This window comes from Myotis brandtii, unplaced genomic scaffold, assembly GCF_000412655.1.
Source record: "Myotis brandtii unplaced genomic scaffold, ASM41265v1 scaffold1, whole genome shotgun sequence".
NCBI lineage: Eukaryota > Metazoa > Chordata > Mammalia > Chiroptera > Vespertilionidae > Myotis > Myotis brandtii.
In genome coordinates, this window is record NW_005353324.1 from 1,152,595 (window position 1) to 1,170,287 (window position 17,693).

At 39.9% G+C, this 17,693-nt stretch overlaps 1 protein-coding gene across 5 annotated transcripts in view; it reads left to right on the plus strand.

Annotated features, from left to right (window-relative positions):
• The window catches only part of LRRTM4 (leucine rich repeat transmembrane neuronal 4), a 698,742-nt gene extending 681,580 nt beyond the window's left edge, over positions 1-17,162 (plus strand). For 4 of the 5 annotated variants that reach the window (XM_005853106.2, XM_005853107.2, XM_005853105.2 and 1 more), the window contains 2 exons: positions 16,280-16,345; positions 16,646-17,162. In XM_005853106.2, the coding sequence (XP_005853168.1) occupies positions 16,280-16,345; positions 16,646-16,801 (222 nt within the window). In that variant the 3' untranslated portion in view covers positions 16,802-17,162. Of the gene's footprint in view, positions 1-16,279; positions 16,346-16,645 lie in introns of those variants that run through there. The other variant, XM_014534133.1, reaches the window with a different exon arrangement.
• The last annotated feature ends 531 nt before the right edge of the window (positions 17,163-17,693 follow it).

The following is a 17,693-nucleotide window of genomic DNA, read 5'->3' on the forward strand; positions in this document are numbered from 1 at the left end:
AGGCCTGGTCACCCCTAACTGCCCTCCCATACAGACCTGGTTGCCCACAACTACCCTCCCCTGCTGGCCTGGTTGCCCCCAACTGCCCTCCCCTGAAGGCCTGGTCCCCCCCAACTGCCCTCCCCTAAAGGCCTGGGTCCCCCTAAACTGCCCTCCCCTGCAGGCCTGGTTGCCCCCAACTGTCCTCCTCTGCCAGCCTAGTCACCCCCAACTGCCCTCTCCTGCCAGCCATCTTGTGTCTACATGGGGGTGGCCATCTTTGACCACATGGGGGAGGCCATCTTGTGTGTTGGAGTGATAGTCAATTTGCATATTACCCTTTTATTAGATAGGATCATAGACCCCAGCTGGATACCATGAGATCTATAAATGTTTCTATCTTGGATTCCAAATGGATATCCTATATAATAAAAGGCTAATATGCAAATCAACCAAATGGTGGAACAACTGGTTGCTATGACGTGCACTGATCACCAGGGGTCAGACCAGCCGTGGGCAAACTACGGCCCGCAGGCTGGATCCGGCCTGTTTGAAATGAATAAAACTAAAAAAAAAAAAAAGACCGTACCCTTTTATGTAATGATGTTTACTTTGAATTTACATTAGTTCACACAAACACTCCATCCATGCTTTTGTTCCGGCCCTCCGGTCCAGTTTAAGAACCCATTGTGGCCCTCGAGTCAAAAAGTTTGACCACCCCTGGGTCAGACGCTCAATGCAGGAGCTGCCCCCTGGTGGTCAGTGTGCTCCCACAGGAGGAGCACCGCTCAGCCAGAAGCCCTGAGCCAGACTCACAACTGGTGAGCATAGCGGCAGTGGCAGGAGCCTCATCCGCCTCCATGGCAGCGCTAAGGATGTCCGACTGCCGGCTTAGACCCACTCCCTGTGAAGAGTGGGCCCAAGCCATCAGTCAGACATCCCCCGAGGACTCCCAGACTGCGAGAGGGAGCAGGCCGGGCTGATGGACTCCCCCACCCCTGAGTGCATGAATTTCATGCACCGGGCCTCTAGTTAAAAATAAGACACAAAAAAAGGGGAAAAAATACCTTTCTGTATAATCCTCTCATGTATAACCACCTCCCAACTTGAGCCTTATTTAATAGTATAAAGGTTAACACTACATAATAATAGAAAGACTTCATTATATAATGCAAATGTTCAAGAAAGAAGAATACAAATCATCATGCTTCTGTAAACTTCTACCTGAACTCAGACATTTTCCAAGGAGGCAGAATTCAGCATCTTGTGACATCCAATATACTAATACTTGCAGTCTTCTCCTCAATCCAGCATCAATATATCAGATAAATACCACTGAAGTCCATATACTCTGCTATCAAATAACAGGATTTCACTCATCTCTCTCAATAAATTGTTTCTGAAGATCTGCAGAAGAGTTAACAATTTCTCACAAAATAGTTTTATGATCATCATCTCCAGCCACATTTCTTCCATCCTGTGATAGCATCCACCCAACTTCATGCAAAGCCTCAGAATGGTCATGATACCTGTATGAGTCAGCTCAGGCTGTCATAACAAAGTAGCACAATCTGGGTGATTTAAACAAAAATCTGGAGTCTGGGAAGTTTAAGCTCAAGGTACTGGCATGGTGCTCTTCATTCTAGGGCCTCTTCTCCTGACTTATAGGAAGTATCATCTCACTGTGTGCTCACATGACCTCTTCCTTATGCACATGTGGGCAGAGGGAGAGAGGAAGCTATCTAGTGTCTCTTTTTATATGAAGACAGGGCTCTGACTTATAGCCTCACTTAACCTTAATTATTTCCTTAGAGGATCCATTTCAAAACAGAGCCACAAATGGGGGTTAGGGCTTCAACATATAAATTAGGAGGCACAAATATCGAGACCATAACTGGTGGTCTATATTGTGTTCCACCTTGAGAATCCCAATGACTAGGTAAGGGAGATAAGAGTGCTGTTTCTTCCACAGAAAAGTGGAGAATGATTTTCTTGATGAGTGTATGCCACCTTTAGTATTTAGTGTGTCTCCAAATATTTCATGGACCTTTTCATCAACTTCTGACCTCCCAAAACCATTGACAATAGACAATGGACTGGAAGGAGATGTCATTTCATTATCTCTTTTGTTCTCCTCAGTCATCCTAGTCCCTGCTTACATAGAGTCTCCCTCTACCACTGCTCACTTTACAAAATGACTTGGCCCACCAAGGAGATAGAGGTGGGAAAGTATTGGACCAACTAGTGGCTTGTTGACCTTAGGTCAGTTAAACACAAATTTATTGTTTCACCCATTGAGTGATTATCTCTTAGTCTGAATCAGTGAGGTTTTACTAGATATTTAGCTAAAAAGATAATGGGCCCTTTCCACATTTTCAGTTAGCTAAATACAAATGACCTGCCATCCAAGAAATTTTACTTTGGGTGGCCACATGAAGCCACATAAAATTAAATCGATCTAAGTGTATTGTGGATATTATTATTATCAGATCAAATTTTATTATCAAATTGCCAGTGCTAACCTTAGTATCAGGAATCTAGCACTTCTCTCAGGGTTTCAGTTCATAATAAAGTAATAAACTTCTTTATAATAACTAATACCAATATGCTATAAGTTTATTTATAATGTACTATTATAAAGAACAAATATTATTATTTGTAATAATAAATCAGAAAAACCACAATTCAGTTGGCTCTGTAAAATATTAATCTTTCCACTGAGCACTCTTCATAACATGCAATGAACATCAGCTTTCTTGCTAAAAAGTTATGGTTTATTTGTAGTAAGATACAATTCAGAAATGAGAACATTCAAATCAAACTGTTAAGAACAGTAAGAAATTAGGAATCTAGGCTAAATACCCTGACTAGGCTCAAGCATCCAGAGGTCAGGATCTATGAGGAACACATAAAACTAGAACATAATAGTAGATTAGAAGTGACATTCTTAGCTGGTCAGAAGGAAAGGGTATTGAATCCTAATAAACAGCTGAGGAAGTTACATGCATTCATTGAAGTGATTTGGGATAAAATGTAGTTAATGATGGAATAAGAATTAAGAGGACAGGGTGGAATTTTGGGTAGAAAACATTAAACTTTGGACAGAGGAAAAATAATTTTATAGGAATGAGGGGGTATAGATAACCAGAAGAGGTTAGGTTTTGGGTGTTGGCCATGGAAAACAATGAAGTGCAGCATGGGAGAATTACCCAACTCCTTTGGAATATGTGGAACAATCCAGCTACTCGGTTTAGCTTCATTCTGAAATAAGGACCAATGAAGGCAGCCTGCAAAGTTGATACGTGTTTCTCTGTGGAACTATGAGTATGTGGGCCTGGTGGCTTGTGGAGGAGCTTGGTAGTAAGAGGCAAGCAAGGAAGCCCTGTCTCTTTGGGGTGGGTGGCAGCTGGAGTTGGGGGTGGTGGATGGAGTAAGGGGGGACAGCTCGCTCAAGCTGTTCTCTGTAGTCTCACACATACAGATAATTTCCTCCTATGATTTACTACCACAGATGGTGAATTTTGTCAACTTACTATTTCTAGTTGCAAAGGACATAGTCTATATGTATATGAGTACCAAGTTGCTTTAAGGAAAAAGATGAATTTAATGACCCTTCCCTAAGTTTCTCCTTGTCTTTATTGCTTACTTGCTAGTACTTCTGGATTTTAATTCTTTTCCTTTCCTTTTAAATTTATTGCTTGATGGAAATAATTGGGAGGTTTGGGTATTTTTCAACAGTGGGAGTCTTTATTAGCTTTTAAGTAGATAAAAATATCTTTTCTTCCCCATAGTGCAAAGTGAAATGGGCTGTTACTACCATCTCAGTAAATTAAATTACTTAAAAAAAATAAAAGAAATAGATTGTGAAAATGTTTAGCCAAAGGAGTTCTCCAGCTGACTGAACATTTATGGGCACTTCGCCACCGAGACAAGGTAAATTCACCTACAAGTAGCTATTTAAAAGCATGTGTATAATGATAGTTGTTAAACTTGCCCAAGTGAATTGCACCTAACTTTCAGACAATAGAGTAGAATACATATACAACCAAATTGATGATAACTAAAAGGGTGACAGAATAATAACTGACGAGAGTATGAATAGTCCAACTGTGGAAGCTCAACTTGGGGAGACAGACTAATTAGCAGTAATGAATTGAACTTAAAAGACAATTTAATTGGAGAGTAAAAAACACACATATGTGCACCACATTTGGTGACTTCTGGTTGGGAAGTAATCGGCTTTGTTTTGAGTCAGGTATTTTCCAGAAAGGTGTGGGGAATGAGGTAAATCAAACTGTGTCCTCCCTCCTATGCCCACATCTTTAAAGAAAAGGCAATCTAAATGTAATAAGAAGCAGCTTTCTCAATCTTGATTGCACATTTGAATCAGCTGGGTGCTATTTTAAAATAGCATGGCCTTGGTGACACCCCCAAAATTCTGATGTCATTGATCTGGGATAGGGATTCCGTGTAAGTATTTATAAAATCACCTCCGATGTGTCAAAGTTGCAGCTAGAGCTGGGAACCGTTTCTTTAAAGGGCAGTTTGTGTGGTTCATGAAATCCCAAATGGCAAATGAAGCACTGCATTTCTCGGCTTCCATTCAGGGTGGCATGGGTTGGTTGTTTTGTTCCTCAGCAGAAGCTGAGAAAGCAGCTGTAGCAGTGTCCTGCCCGCTCCATATCCAGGAAGCAGAGTCAGTCTCTACTGCTCATCATAACTTTGGGATGCGTCATTCATGAGAGACTAAGGCTGAGTATTTGGCCGAGAGGTGAGGAAAATGGCTATAGAGATCGAAGGTGTGGAATTTATTCTCCACAAGAGCAGTTTTGGATCAGTTGGATAGATTGTTATTTAAAAAAAGAAAAAAAAATGAGTTCTTTTTTGATATATATGACCTAGACAGCAGGCTCCAATGGCTCATAGAAAGCCATGCGCTATGCCAACAATAGCAGACATATAGAAGTGACATGTGGCACCAGGCTTTCTCTTGGTGACTTCATCAGCATCTATACCTGAGATCAGAAATCAACTGTAAACATCTTACTCCCTCTTTTTTTCTTTCCTTGTCATTTTTTATACACCTCCAGTATTACCTTGTACCATAAATGATATCACCTTGGAAAATATGATCACATTTGTCTTCCATATTAGGATATGGGTTCTGTAAGGTTATGGACATCTTTAGTCATTCTAATATCTTTAGCTCTCAGAGTAATGCCAGGCATGCAAATATTTGTAGATAGAAAATGTTTGTGTGCCGTCCTACTTCCCCTTGTTTAAATTCAAAGCTGAGAACAGATGGGAGATGGTAGAAAAAGAAAGGAAAAGGGAGGGGCTTATAGTTTTTAAGTCAAAATTCTTCCAAATAAAGCCCAATTCTCTAACAAATGTCTCCCATAAATTCATACATTCTTTTAGCACACATTTTTTAAAATAGGTTAACCAGATAGAAAGAACCCAGTCAGAAATACTCTCTGACAGCACGGAGCTTACCTTGGGGGGAAAGCAGACAGTAAAAGAGCAGAGAGATACATAATCACCATATATTTAACATTTTGATAAATGCTATAAAGGAAATAAACAGGGAATGGCTGACATATGTGAGACCCCTTTAGAAACATGACATTTATGCCATGACTTAAAAGATCACCATAATCCCACCGTAAATAGTTGGGAAAAGAATATCCCAGTCAAAGGGAATTCTTCAGATACATAGGCTCAAACGTGGGAAGAGGTTTGGTGAGATTGAAAAATAGAAAAAAAAAGCTTTCTAACTTATCCACAAAACAAAACCTCCTTCTCATTAGATGACCCTTGAACCTATCCTCTTTTAGAAAATCACCAAAGTTCTCTTGAGCTTTGTGTTACACGCCATCATACACCCAGGGGCAGGTTCAATGGCTTGAGTGTCGCTTAAGATCTTCACTAAAAGGTCATTGGGCATCTATTCTGCCAGAGCAGGTTTGATCTAAATGACCTGAATGGTGACTTCAGAACTCCCACCTGGAGGTTCAAGTCTGACTTCTAAGGACCAAGGTCCTGTGAGTGCAACTGTTTGTCTGCGATCCACTGAGAGCTTTATTGTGCAGTTGGAAGACCAGGATCTTCACAAGAAAACATGCAATGCAAACTGGCTGCGAGCCCTTTTCTCCCTCTGCTTTGCTGACTTCGATCATGTAGTCTCAAATATCAGGTTTGTCTCATTCTATTCATTCTAAAGAAGTTCTTTGAGTAAAGAACCTTTTTTTTTAATATGCTCAGCACCTACCATAATGCCTAGCTCACAGAGAGTTAGCCCCAAGCTAAAGTTTTTATATGTTTTGTTATGGTTCAAAAAATAATCAAAGAATATAAATATTTTGTGACATGACACTGAAAATTACAAAACTCAAGTTTCAGTGTTTACACATATTTTTATTGAAACAGAGGCTCACTCCCTTCATTGATATTTTGCCTAAGCCTACTTTCACACTGTAATGGCAGCCTGGCTTTCAGGAGTTGCCAGAGACTCTGATTTGCAAGCCTAAAATGCAGGGGTGGGCAAAAGTAGGTCTACAGTTGTTTACACTTCACTAATATGCTAAGTGTCCGACTGTCCGACCGGTTGCTATAATGCACACTGATCACCACCAGGGTCAGTGCAGGAGCTGCCATGACATGAACTGTCCATTTACAGAGGAACAGCACCAAGGATCTGGCACCCACAAAGCAACACTTGGCTTCCCCCCACTGGGACACAGGCCTTGCCACCACCCCAGAGTGACAGCCCACCAAATTATAGCCGACGCTGCTGAGACCCCATGGTGCAAAATGCGGCCCACAGCCCAGCCCAGCCCGGAAATGGTGGCTGTGGGCACTGGGTAACGATGTCACATAGCAACGCCCGGCTTCGTCTCCCTAGCAACTACCCTCCTTGCAGTTTCTTCAGCCCAGGAACACGACTTGCTTTACGGCCAGGTGGAAACATTTCACACTTTAACCAAATGTCTGTGAAGCGTTTAAGTGTTTTCCCCTGCCTCATCTCATTTGATCCTCACAGAAGTCCTGGAGTAGATAGATAGGAGACTCGGTGGATTCCTATATTCTTTTCATTGGCCAGAAAATGGAGATTTAGAAAACTTAGAACCTTGACATGACTGAAAAGAAGTAAGAAATGGTGGATCTTGAAAACGACTTCAGGTTTTCTCACTGCACAGAATATAGTCAAACACTGCTGCAGTTAAATATTTTACCCTTTGTTCTCCCTGCATGATCTATAATAATAATCTGCTTTGTGTTGATATTTACTGCTGTGTTGCTGACAATTACCTGAAAGAGAAGTTGGGGTGCTTCACTGGGCTGGAAAAAGTTTAGCTAAATCAGAAAGCAGGTCTAATTAAGCAAGTTTATTCTATATCTATAAAAGGCTAAGTTGACTCGTGCATGCACGATACAAATAAAGCTCTCGCTGGCACCAATCGCACGTGTGTGTTTTGATCTGTAATTGTCAATTGTGAATTTGGTTGACACTTCTATTACAGAGAAAGGGCGAATAGCAATATTAAAATATTTATTCTAATTAATTTCCTTTCAATGTGCACAAATTTGTGCACCAGGCCGCTAGTAATACTATAATTACTACATAATCCTACATAATAAAAGCCCAGTGACTGCATGGCGGAAAAACTCGAATGACAGGTTGACCAGTTGCACACTGACCACCAGGGGGCAGGCACTCAAGCAGGAGCTACCCCCTGGTAGTCAGTGTGCTACCACAGCATAATCCTATATAATAAAAGCCCAGTGACCACATGGCAGAAAAACCAGAATGACAGGTCAACCAGTTGCTATGATGCACACTGACCACCAAGGGGCAGACACTCAAGCAGGAGCTACCCCCTTGTGGTCAGTGCGCTACCACAGTGAGAGTGCCAGTTGGCTGACTGGGATGAGCCGGCTGCTCCTGCTGCGAACCCTGGGCCAAAAGGCAGGGACCCGGGCTGTGATCTTCACCACCTCGCCACAGGGGCAGGAGCTACCCCCTTGTGGTCAGTGCGCTACCACAGTGAGAGTGCCAGTTGGCTGACTGGGATAAGTGGCTGCTCCTGCTGTGAACACTGGGCCAACAGGCAGGGACCCGGGCTGTGATCTTCACCACCTCGCCACAGGGTCCTCCTCCTCACTCCCTGCTGCCTCCCCTGGATGCCCATAGGTTATGCAGCGGTGCCGCCAGGCTCACAGAGCTGACCCCGGAGGCTGGGAGGCAGGTTTGTGGCCTTCCTGGGACTGAGGCCTACTCTGCCACCTCTCAGTGCTATTGTCCCTGGGCCCAGCCCCAACCAGGTCCCCTGGAGAAGCAAGTGCTCCGGCTCCACGGAAGATGCCAGACCAGGGAGCAGCCGTTCAGAGGGCGGGTCCACAGCCGCTCGGCTGACCAAGATGAGCTGCACTCCTGTAGCACACTGATCCTTGAAGGCCACTCCCGCCACCAGTGCACAAATCCCATGCACCAGGCCTCTAGTAAAATATAAGAAAAAACTATTTCACATACTCACAACTGTAAACCTGCTTTTGCCACTCCTGTATTTACTACTGGCCCTTCATGGAAAAGTTTGTCAACCTTTGTGACAAATATTTTCCATACGAATGAACGAATACATAAATAATTGAACTATCATGGCCAATTCACTTTTATATAATTACTTCTTAATGGTACATGCTTCGTGGCAATAACCTAGATCATAGCACATTTTATTAAAAATATGAGACTAGTATTATTTATGCACCATTCTGCCATGCTGTTCTAAAACATATTCAATCAAAATAAAAACTTTAATTGCATTTTCTAAATGGGCTTCACCTATTTTAGTAATTAAATATACATTGCCAAGCTTATTTTCATTAGGATCAGCCAATACCCTAAAAAGTTCTGTTTAAGCTCTATTAAAACCAGCTTACATATCTCTTCTATCGAGTATGTGTATGTCCTTCTGTGTTTGTCATTTGGTTCTAAACGTTTACCCCAGGTATGTAATTCTGCTATTAAAAAAAATACAGAAATGCAGGAAACTCAATCACCTTCCTACTATATAAACTTCATTTCATTTACACATTTAAAAATTTCCTTTTTTTTTACTGGCTACCACTGCACTAGTGAACTGGATGTTTTGGGAGGATTACAAAATAGCGTATATCTTCAAAATGTGATCAGTCACATTTGGATTATACAAGAAGCATGTTCTTCCATAAAACAAGTTATAAACACGATTAAATATTCAACACAAAAGTATACAGAATGCTACATGAACTCATATGGAAATAGAAACAAGCTACTCTGATCATTGTGGAGAAATTGAATTTGGAAGCAAAACGGCTCTACCTTTAATTCCTATTGCCTGTACCTTCTCAGTAGCAGCATTTCTGTAGCTTTTTATTTATTTCCTTTTCCAAATTTCTGAGAAGGGTTGACAAAATAAATTGGACATTGAATCTACTGGATATGCTGATAAGTTTTGGTTTTGTTTGTCTCTTTCTTTTGTATGGTTTTATTTTTAATTTTCCAGGAGAAGATGTGGACTCAAGTAATGATCATTATCTTCTTTTACTAGGAAAGACTTGTCTTCTGCACATTATTATGTCACTGAAACTTCTATGGGTTTTGTTTTTAGAAAGGAAAGATGTGGGTTTTGAAATTTCGGTGTCTCTATTTTTTATTTAAGTATTTTGGAAGCAAATTTATGTAGAATTCACTTAAATAGGATGTTTGCTTGCAATGCACTATTGGGGAGACCTTACTCTTCAAATTCAAGGGCCAGAGCTACAGAAGGAAAGCTTTTTACAAGTTAATACTAGCTAATTAATCCAGCTCATTAGCCTAAAATCTCACTGAATGCTGAGAGTGCTGCCAATGTAATAAGCTTCCCAGCTAATGCAGTCAAAGCTAACTTCAAAGAACGACTAGTACCTCATTCATTAACTTAATCAACTCTCTAGACACCTCATAGGCAAGGCATCCTTGTAGGAGAGCAATAAAGATGTAAGTGGATGTTGTGTTTTGTTATCCCACAACTGACTTGAACCTTAAAATCTGGACAACCATGAGTGCACAAATAGTACACATTGCCACCTTTAAATAAGAACAGAACAAGGAAAATAAATGCTACTGTGCAACTGTTGTCAGAACTTACAATGATTTGGATAGTCTCGTCAATAAAAAGACAGCATCCAGTGTTTTGAGCATTATGTATTTCACATGCCCATAAACGAAATGGAAGTGAGACAATTACCAGTTTGTACCACTGTCTTCTTGTTTTCCTTTAAAGATTTTATAACACAAAGATCAATACATTTCATGAGTGTATTTAACAAGTATTGATAGATTATTTTATATTTCACACATTTATTACTTATTTAGTCTTTGAAACAAAGTGGGGGAAAGATTGCTCTGATTCTTCTTTTCAACAAATATGTGAATACCTATTCTGTACCCAAATAATATCTAGATAATTATCCTTAAGAATGCATTTTAATCCCTGACCAGTGTGACTCAGTGGTTAGACACTGGCCTGTGCACCAAAGTGTCTCTCTTGGTCAAGGGCAGTACCTGGGTTGCAAGTTAATGCCCGCCCCTTTGGGGCACATTGATTTTTAGAGAGAAGGAGAAGGAGAGGGGAAGAGAGACTCATGGCCAGGAAATTATTTAAAACCCCGTCCTTTTCTTTCTTCCTTACCAGTTCTGGATACTCAAAGCTGGTGAGTGCTTCAAAGTTCTGCAAAGGACATTTTCCCCAGCCCAAAATCAGCTTTTCCTCCAGTTATATTGAACGATAAGCTAGTAAATTCCTCTTTTATTTATTTCATTTTATTTTTTTAACGATCACATTTATTGTCACTCTTCAAAAACTATTTTATTACATAAATAATTCATTAATATATTTCAGCAAAGAAAAGATTAAAGCAATATATAAGTATAGAGAGTAAAAGGGGTGTCCATTTTTGCACCTCTCCACTCCCATTTTTCTCCCCTAACATAACCAAGTTGGTGTATGCTTCTGGCCACTTTCCTGTATATCAAGGTGAATAACAAATTTTTCCTAAACATTTTCTGCTTGTTGCTTTTTCACTTAACATCGTTTAGGTCCTTCCATATTAGTATATATCATTGTCTTTACTGACTGCATTATTGTGATTTGACATAGAAAATTATAATTGTACTGTCATGGCTCAAAAGAACTTTGAAAAAGAAGTGTGTGATTCACCTAGTTTTCTAGCAAATCTTTGAAAAATTAATGGCAGTCTGCAGAGCCATGCTTAAATTGCTAGTTGCTGAAAAAAAAATGCTCCACAAAATGAACCATAGGGCTCTTTTTTTAAAATATTTTTAAATATATTTTATTGATTCTTTTACAGAGAGGAAGGGAGAGGGATAGAGAGTTAGAAACATCGATGAGAGAGAAACATCGACCAGCTGCCCTGGGGATGTGCCTGTAACCAAGGTACATGCCCTTGACCGGTATCGAACCTGGGACCCTTCAATCTGCAGGCCAGCGCTCTATCCACTGAGCCAAACCAGTTAGGGCCATAGGGCTCTTTTAACTCATTCGTTTATCTAAGGTATGTTGTAGGAATTTTGAAGAGTTTTCTAATTTAGTGATGGAAAAAACAACAAACAGTAAAACAAACATCTTTACTAAAAAAAACAAAAACAACTTTGTTCATTTGAATGGTAAATTGGAAAGGTAGTAATCAGGGCTCCAATTTTCATCTTGATACAGAAAACAGTTGTTAACTTTTGGGTTCAAGGTATTTCTCAAAATTGTGTTTTAAAATTAGCTTTAAAACAAGAACTTTCTAAAATAGTGTCATGTGATGTTGAAAGTTTTACTTTTTAACTCACAGAAATGAATGCTTAGATAATTGGTGTTTTCTAATTAAGAAGCAAGCCTGCATTGAACAAAAAGAAATGAAATAGGCTGTTTCATTGCAGAATGGGATTAAATAATATGATTTGACACATTGACTTAGATTTATTAATTATCTTGTGTCTCTTTATATTATAAATGGCTTCAGATATTCAAAACTTAGAAAGGCAAAATTTATGAAAAGGCAATTGTTATTTTAATTATCTCAGTTGAGGAGTGAGGGATGAAATCAGATTTATAGGAACTGTGAATTTCACAGCTCGGTCCAATGTTTGATATGCTTTTTTGAAATGAGATGAAAGAGCTGTGATTCTCTTTATTCAGAGCCAGCTGCATGGGTTTTTTGCTCCTGGACTCTTGTGCCTGTAATGAGATTCTGTGAGCCCTAGCGGGTGCTAGGTTCTCTACCTCAGTGACTCCACAAGGCTTTACACCCAAGAAGAAATAGACTCTACTTCTTGATAAGAAGAGCTAGAAAGAATTGTGGTCATTTGTGCACAATTATGGGGTGGAATATATAGGACTTTGGAGCTGTCACAGTCGTGTGTCAAATTAGATAGAGGAAGCTGTTTGGCAATCAGTATATGAAGAGGACCCTGGTGACATTTATGTTCCTGGTTTCAGTTGTTTTTGAGACCTGTGAAACCTCCAGTATAGCTATTAAATTCTTTCTTGTGTCTATGAGTCCATTAAGTCTCCCTGTTATCCAATTAACATAAGTGATGTGAAGTTCTGTAAAATTTAATCAAGGCTCCTGAAAAAAAAAAAAAAACTTTATTCAAACTTGTTTACATTTTCTTATTCCCTGGCCTTTCTTGTCACCTATTAATAAAGTGAGTAGAATAAAGGCTGTTATATATTCATTTAGCTATTGCCCTTCATTTTTTAATTAATTTTATTTCCAATAAACCAAGTGTCCATCTTAATTAAGCAATTCAACTATATTGAATTTGTCATCTGTATTTATAGGATGGTATTTTTTAAATGGTCTGAGTAGTCAGACACTACCCTTTAATTCTAAAAATTAGAGACCAAATGTCATTTAGGAAATTGAAAATCAACTTTTTATGACTTCAATTGAAAGAACTTATATTGAAATGTGAACAATGTTCATGAAAAGTTAATAAATAAGACTAATGATAGTGCATGGTAATTTTAGAATGATTAGGCTATTAAACTACTTATAACTAATGCTAATATCTTTGAGAAAAGAGTATAACAATATTGGAATTTCATGCTCATAAAAAAAAACCCTGAACTTCAAAAGCTTTTCATGATCACATATATCAAGAGCCCATTTCACAATGTTCTCACATTTATATACAGACACATTTCTCATTTTAAATATAATTATTATGGATGTGAAATTATGGGATCTGAATCAATTTGCAGACTTCTAAGCTCCACATGTTTCTCTCTAATTTTGCCCTTCCTCCCAAGATTTAAAAATTCTCTCTACCTCTGACTTCCTTCTTTTACTCACTAATGCTATGAGCCACTATAATTGAAAGGAGTGCGTCCTTTTATACTCCCTCCAACACGTAGGAAGCAAAACATTCTAGGCAAAAGGTATATGATGTTTTTTAGGAAATCAGAACATATACTAAGGATTCTAAGCTTCTGAGTGCACAAAGTGGTACTGAAGCCTTGGTTAATGAACCCCTCTGTGACCCTTCACACCCCTGCATCTCTCTGAAGAGAAACTAGAAGACAAAAGACGGGGCACGTGTTCAGGAAAGATACTGTCACTATTGAGTAAACTAGAGTGAGAATATGCCTTTTCGGTATATTCTTTCTTTCTTGATAATCAGGGAATACTTTCAGAGTTATCCAAAGTTTATAGAGGTGAATAAAGTGTCATTATTAGCCTCATTTTTAGAGGATTCACAGGAAACTCAGGAGAATTAAAGTGACTTTAATTAGGGATAATAATGGTTCCTCCCCTTTGTAACCGACCTCACATTTAGTTATAAAACATGGCTCTACAGAAGTTTACATGCCACTGATACCATAGTAAATAGCTCATTATTAATAATAGAAAGGGAAGGCCAGACATTAGAGGCATTTCATTTGGGAAGCTTCACCAGGAAGCTGCAATTTTGCAGTCCCCAGTGAATCACCAGCTCATTTCCGACAAAACACAGGAGGAAGGAGAACAACAAATGGGAGACAGAGGCCTGCACAGTGACGTTGGGGTGACTAGAGAAGGTGCCTGTCAGTCACACCTGGAACAGATATCTTTGGCCAGAATGGGTGTGGCCACTTGCCAGCCCCTGAAAATGTGGTGATACATAATCTCCTAAACAAAGGGGTTTGCTTTCTTGTTGCGCTTGGCTCTCTCTTGTGGCTCTGAGCTCATGGGGCTCTCTTGTTCCCTGCATTCACCAGTGTTTCCTCCATAGCCATGGCCCTGTGCACCCTATAAGCAATGGCCTGATAGACTGCAGCAGAGAACACAAGCTAAACCAGCCTGATGCTGGATTGCACTCTTCTAACATAGAATGGAAACTCTTTTTTAAAAAAATATTTTCTTTTATTGATTTCAGAGAGGAAGGAAGAGGGAGAGAGAGATAGAAACAACCATGATGAGAGAGAATCATGGATCAGCTGCCTCCTGCAAGTCCCCCACTGGGGATCCAGCCCACAACCCGGGCATGTGCCCTTGTCCGGAATCGAACCTGGGACCTTTCAGTTCGCAGGCCAACGCTCTATCCACTGAGCCAAATCGGCTAGGGCTGAATGGAAACTCTGAACACCAGCTCTGATTTTAGCCTGTTAGGCAACATGGGACTTATTCTTTGGTGGGACAAGGGGAAATGGGACCTTGGGAGCTCAGGGAATAAAGCTTTCTATAATATTTCATCCTCCCATGCAAGTTTCAGAAAACTATTTTTCTTGGGGTATCACAAGAATTCTATTTCCATGAGCAACAGGTGGGGACAAGGACCTCTCTCCACTGGCAACACCTTTATAGAAAGTTCAATTCAATTTGAGTTCAAATGTTCATATGAATTTTAGGATAGTGTAATATATTCCCCTAGTAACTAGGGCAGGGGTGGGCAAACTTTTTGATTCGAGGGCCACAATGGGTTCTTAAACTGGACCGGAGAGCCGGAACAAAAGCATGGATGGAGTGTTTGTGTGAACTAATATAAATTCAAAGTAAACATCATTACATAAAAGGGTATGGTCTTTTTTTTTTTTATTTTAGCGCTGTGACATTTATGAACGCCAGAATTGTGAGCTAATACATTTATGTTGTCTTCAGCCCACGGCTGAACTAGGGCCTAGTTAGATCCTTCATTCTATGTACCACACCCATTATCTGTAAATAAAGAGTAGCTTCCAATGCAATCAATGAGCAGTCAAGCACGCAAATGAGGCCATCTTTAAGTAGTGTTTTGCTCTGCTACAGAATGAAGTCTATCGAAGAGCTGATGGAACACAGGGACCATTTGGAAAAACTTAAGAGCACATTTACAAAAATACTAAATGCACATTAAGGGGAACTTAAGGATAAGTTTGTTTTGACTGCTGGAAGGGAAACCATGATACACATGGGGACTCAGGTGGTTAATGTACTGCACATTATTACTATACAGTACAGACCTCAGTCTCTTAGATCCTCAGAAACCACAAAGTCAGTTGATCACATAGTGCCCTACAGAATACATTTTAAGAGTGAATAAGCGAACATCTCAGATATGCTTTCAGAGCTTGCCAACTCACTTGGCTTTCGAATTCTGGCTCTTGGACTATTGTGCAAGAAACTTTACAATGTTTTTTTGCCTTGCTAGAGGTTCTAAGCCCATCTCGAATACAATAGAGAAAATGGCAGTAAATTGAAGTAAAAAATAAACTGTAATCACAAAACAGTTTATTTGAGTTCAGAGATGATGCGATATATAAACTTAAAGCTCTGCAGTTAAAGCTGACTGCTTGACATCTGAATCAATTTAATTTGAAGACAAATACCATGGTGCCTAAGATATGAAATTGTTCATTTCCATTATATTTCAACTTGAAGGACATTATTTTGCATTGAAAATGCAGTCATGTTAACAAATGAGCTACTGGTTTTCATCTGTATGTTAACCTGATTATGCAAAGTATATATTCTCTATATCTCTATCGATATAGATATCTATATCGATAAGGATATAGAGATACAGAGATATAGAGATATAGATATATAGAGATATAGAGATATAGAGATATATAGAATTATATAGATATATATATATACTAACAATCACTATTTTGTTTAATGTTCATTAATATTTGAATCAGCAGTTGATGACTTAAAACAGCATGAAAGAGAACAAAATACAAGCCTGTGTCATCTTCTTATCTTTCCAAAGCATTTTTACCATCCATCTTCTCTTTCTCACATCCAGGTCCCACACCATGTGAAGCCCTTGCCGTATTACAGCTACGACCAGCCGGTGATCGGGTACTGCCAGGCTCACCAGATAGAGAGAGAGAGAGAGAGAGAGAGAGAGATATAGAGATAAAGAGATATAGAGAATTATATAGATATGTATACTAACAATCACTATTTTGTTTAATGTTCATTAATATTTGAATCAGCAGTTGATGACTTAAAACAGCATGAAAGAGAACAAAATACAAGCCTGTGTCATCTTCTTATCTTTCCAAAGCATTTTTACCATCCATCTTCTCTTTCTCACATCCAGGTCCCACACCATGTGAAGCCCTTGCCGTATTACAGCTACGACCAGCCGGTGATCGGGTACTGCCAGGCTCACCAGCCGCTCCACGTCAACAAGGGCTATGAAGCCGTGTCCCTGGAACAGGACGAAACCCCCGGCCTGGAGCTCGGGCGTGACCACAGCTTCATCGCCACCATCGCCAGGTCAGCAGCACCAACCATTTACCTTGAGAGATTAACAAACTAATGCAACAGCAACTCCTCACTGGGGGACTCCAGAGCGGGGAGGGAGGGGCTTCGTCTTAAAGAAGAATGGATGTCCAACATTGCGCAGTCAAGGCGGCTCATGTTCCTGGGAAAACATTTATGACCGATTGAAAAGGAAAAACAAAACTGCTGACAGAGAGCAGATGCGCCTGCAACATCACCAGGAGAACCACAGACCTTTCTTTGCTTTAAAACATACCACAAACCAACAAACGCGCTCCTGGATGTAAATAGTAAGAGTGTTGAGTTCTTATAAAAATAGATTTCATCCTAGCTACACATAGGTTTGTTTGTATATTTGCTTTTTCTACTCTGCATGGTTCCTGGCCTGGAGGACCACAGGGCGGGGAGAACCTGGGGAGGGTGGGAAGTTGGGGAAACAATACCAGTTTTCCTTGTTAGGTATGTGTAACTCTTGGACTTTTTGTTTCGATTGCTTTGTTTCATTTTTTTCCTTTAAAAATGATGTTTGTTCTTGTCTGGTTTGTTTGCTTTTTATTGTTCACCTAGTCAAGTGATTCTGTTTCCAGTTCTGAACATGGGCATCAAGCTTATGTTGTACCAAAAGAGAATTTGCTTTACCACAGACCACAGATTAAGAAAGTGGACCACCAAGTCTGACAGAACTACTGCAATGAAGATCCAATAGAACGTGTGCGAATGACGTTTCCTGACACTCGGGGTACACAGTGTGAGGGACTTTGCTTTTTTCCTGTTGGCCGCCCTCACTGTGCGTTTTCACTGTGTGAGAAGTCTGAAGGAGGGGCCCCTGAAGACCTCCAGAGAAATTACCAGCAGAAACATCCTCATGTGGACCAGGGGGTCTATGAACTACAATGGTCATGTGGTCAATGAATGAAACTGCCAAGCCA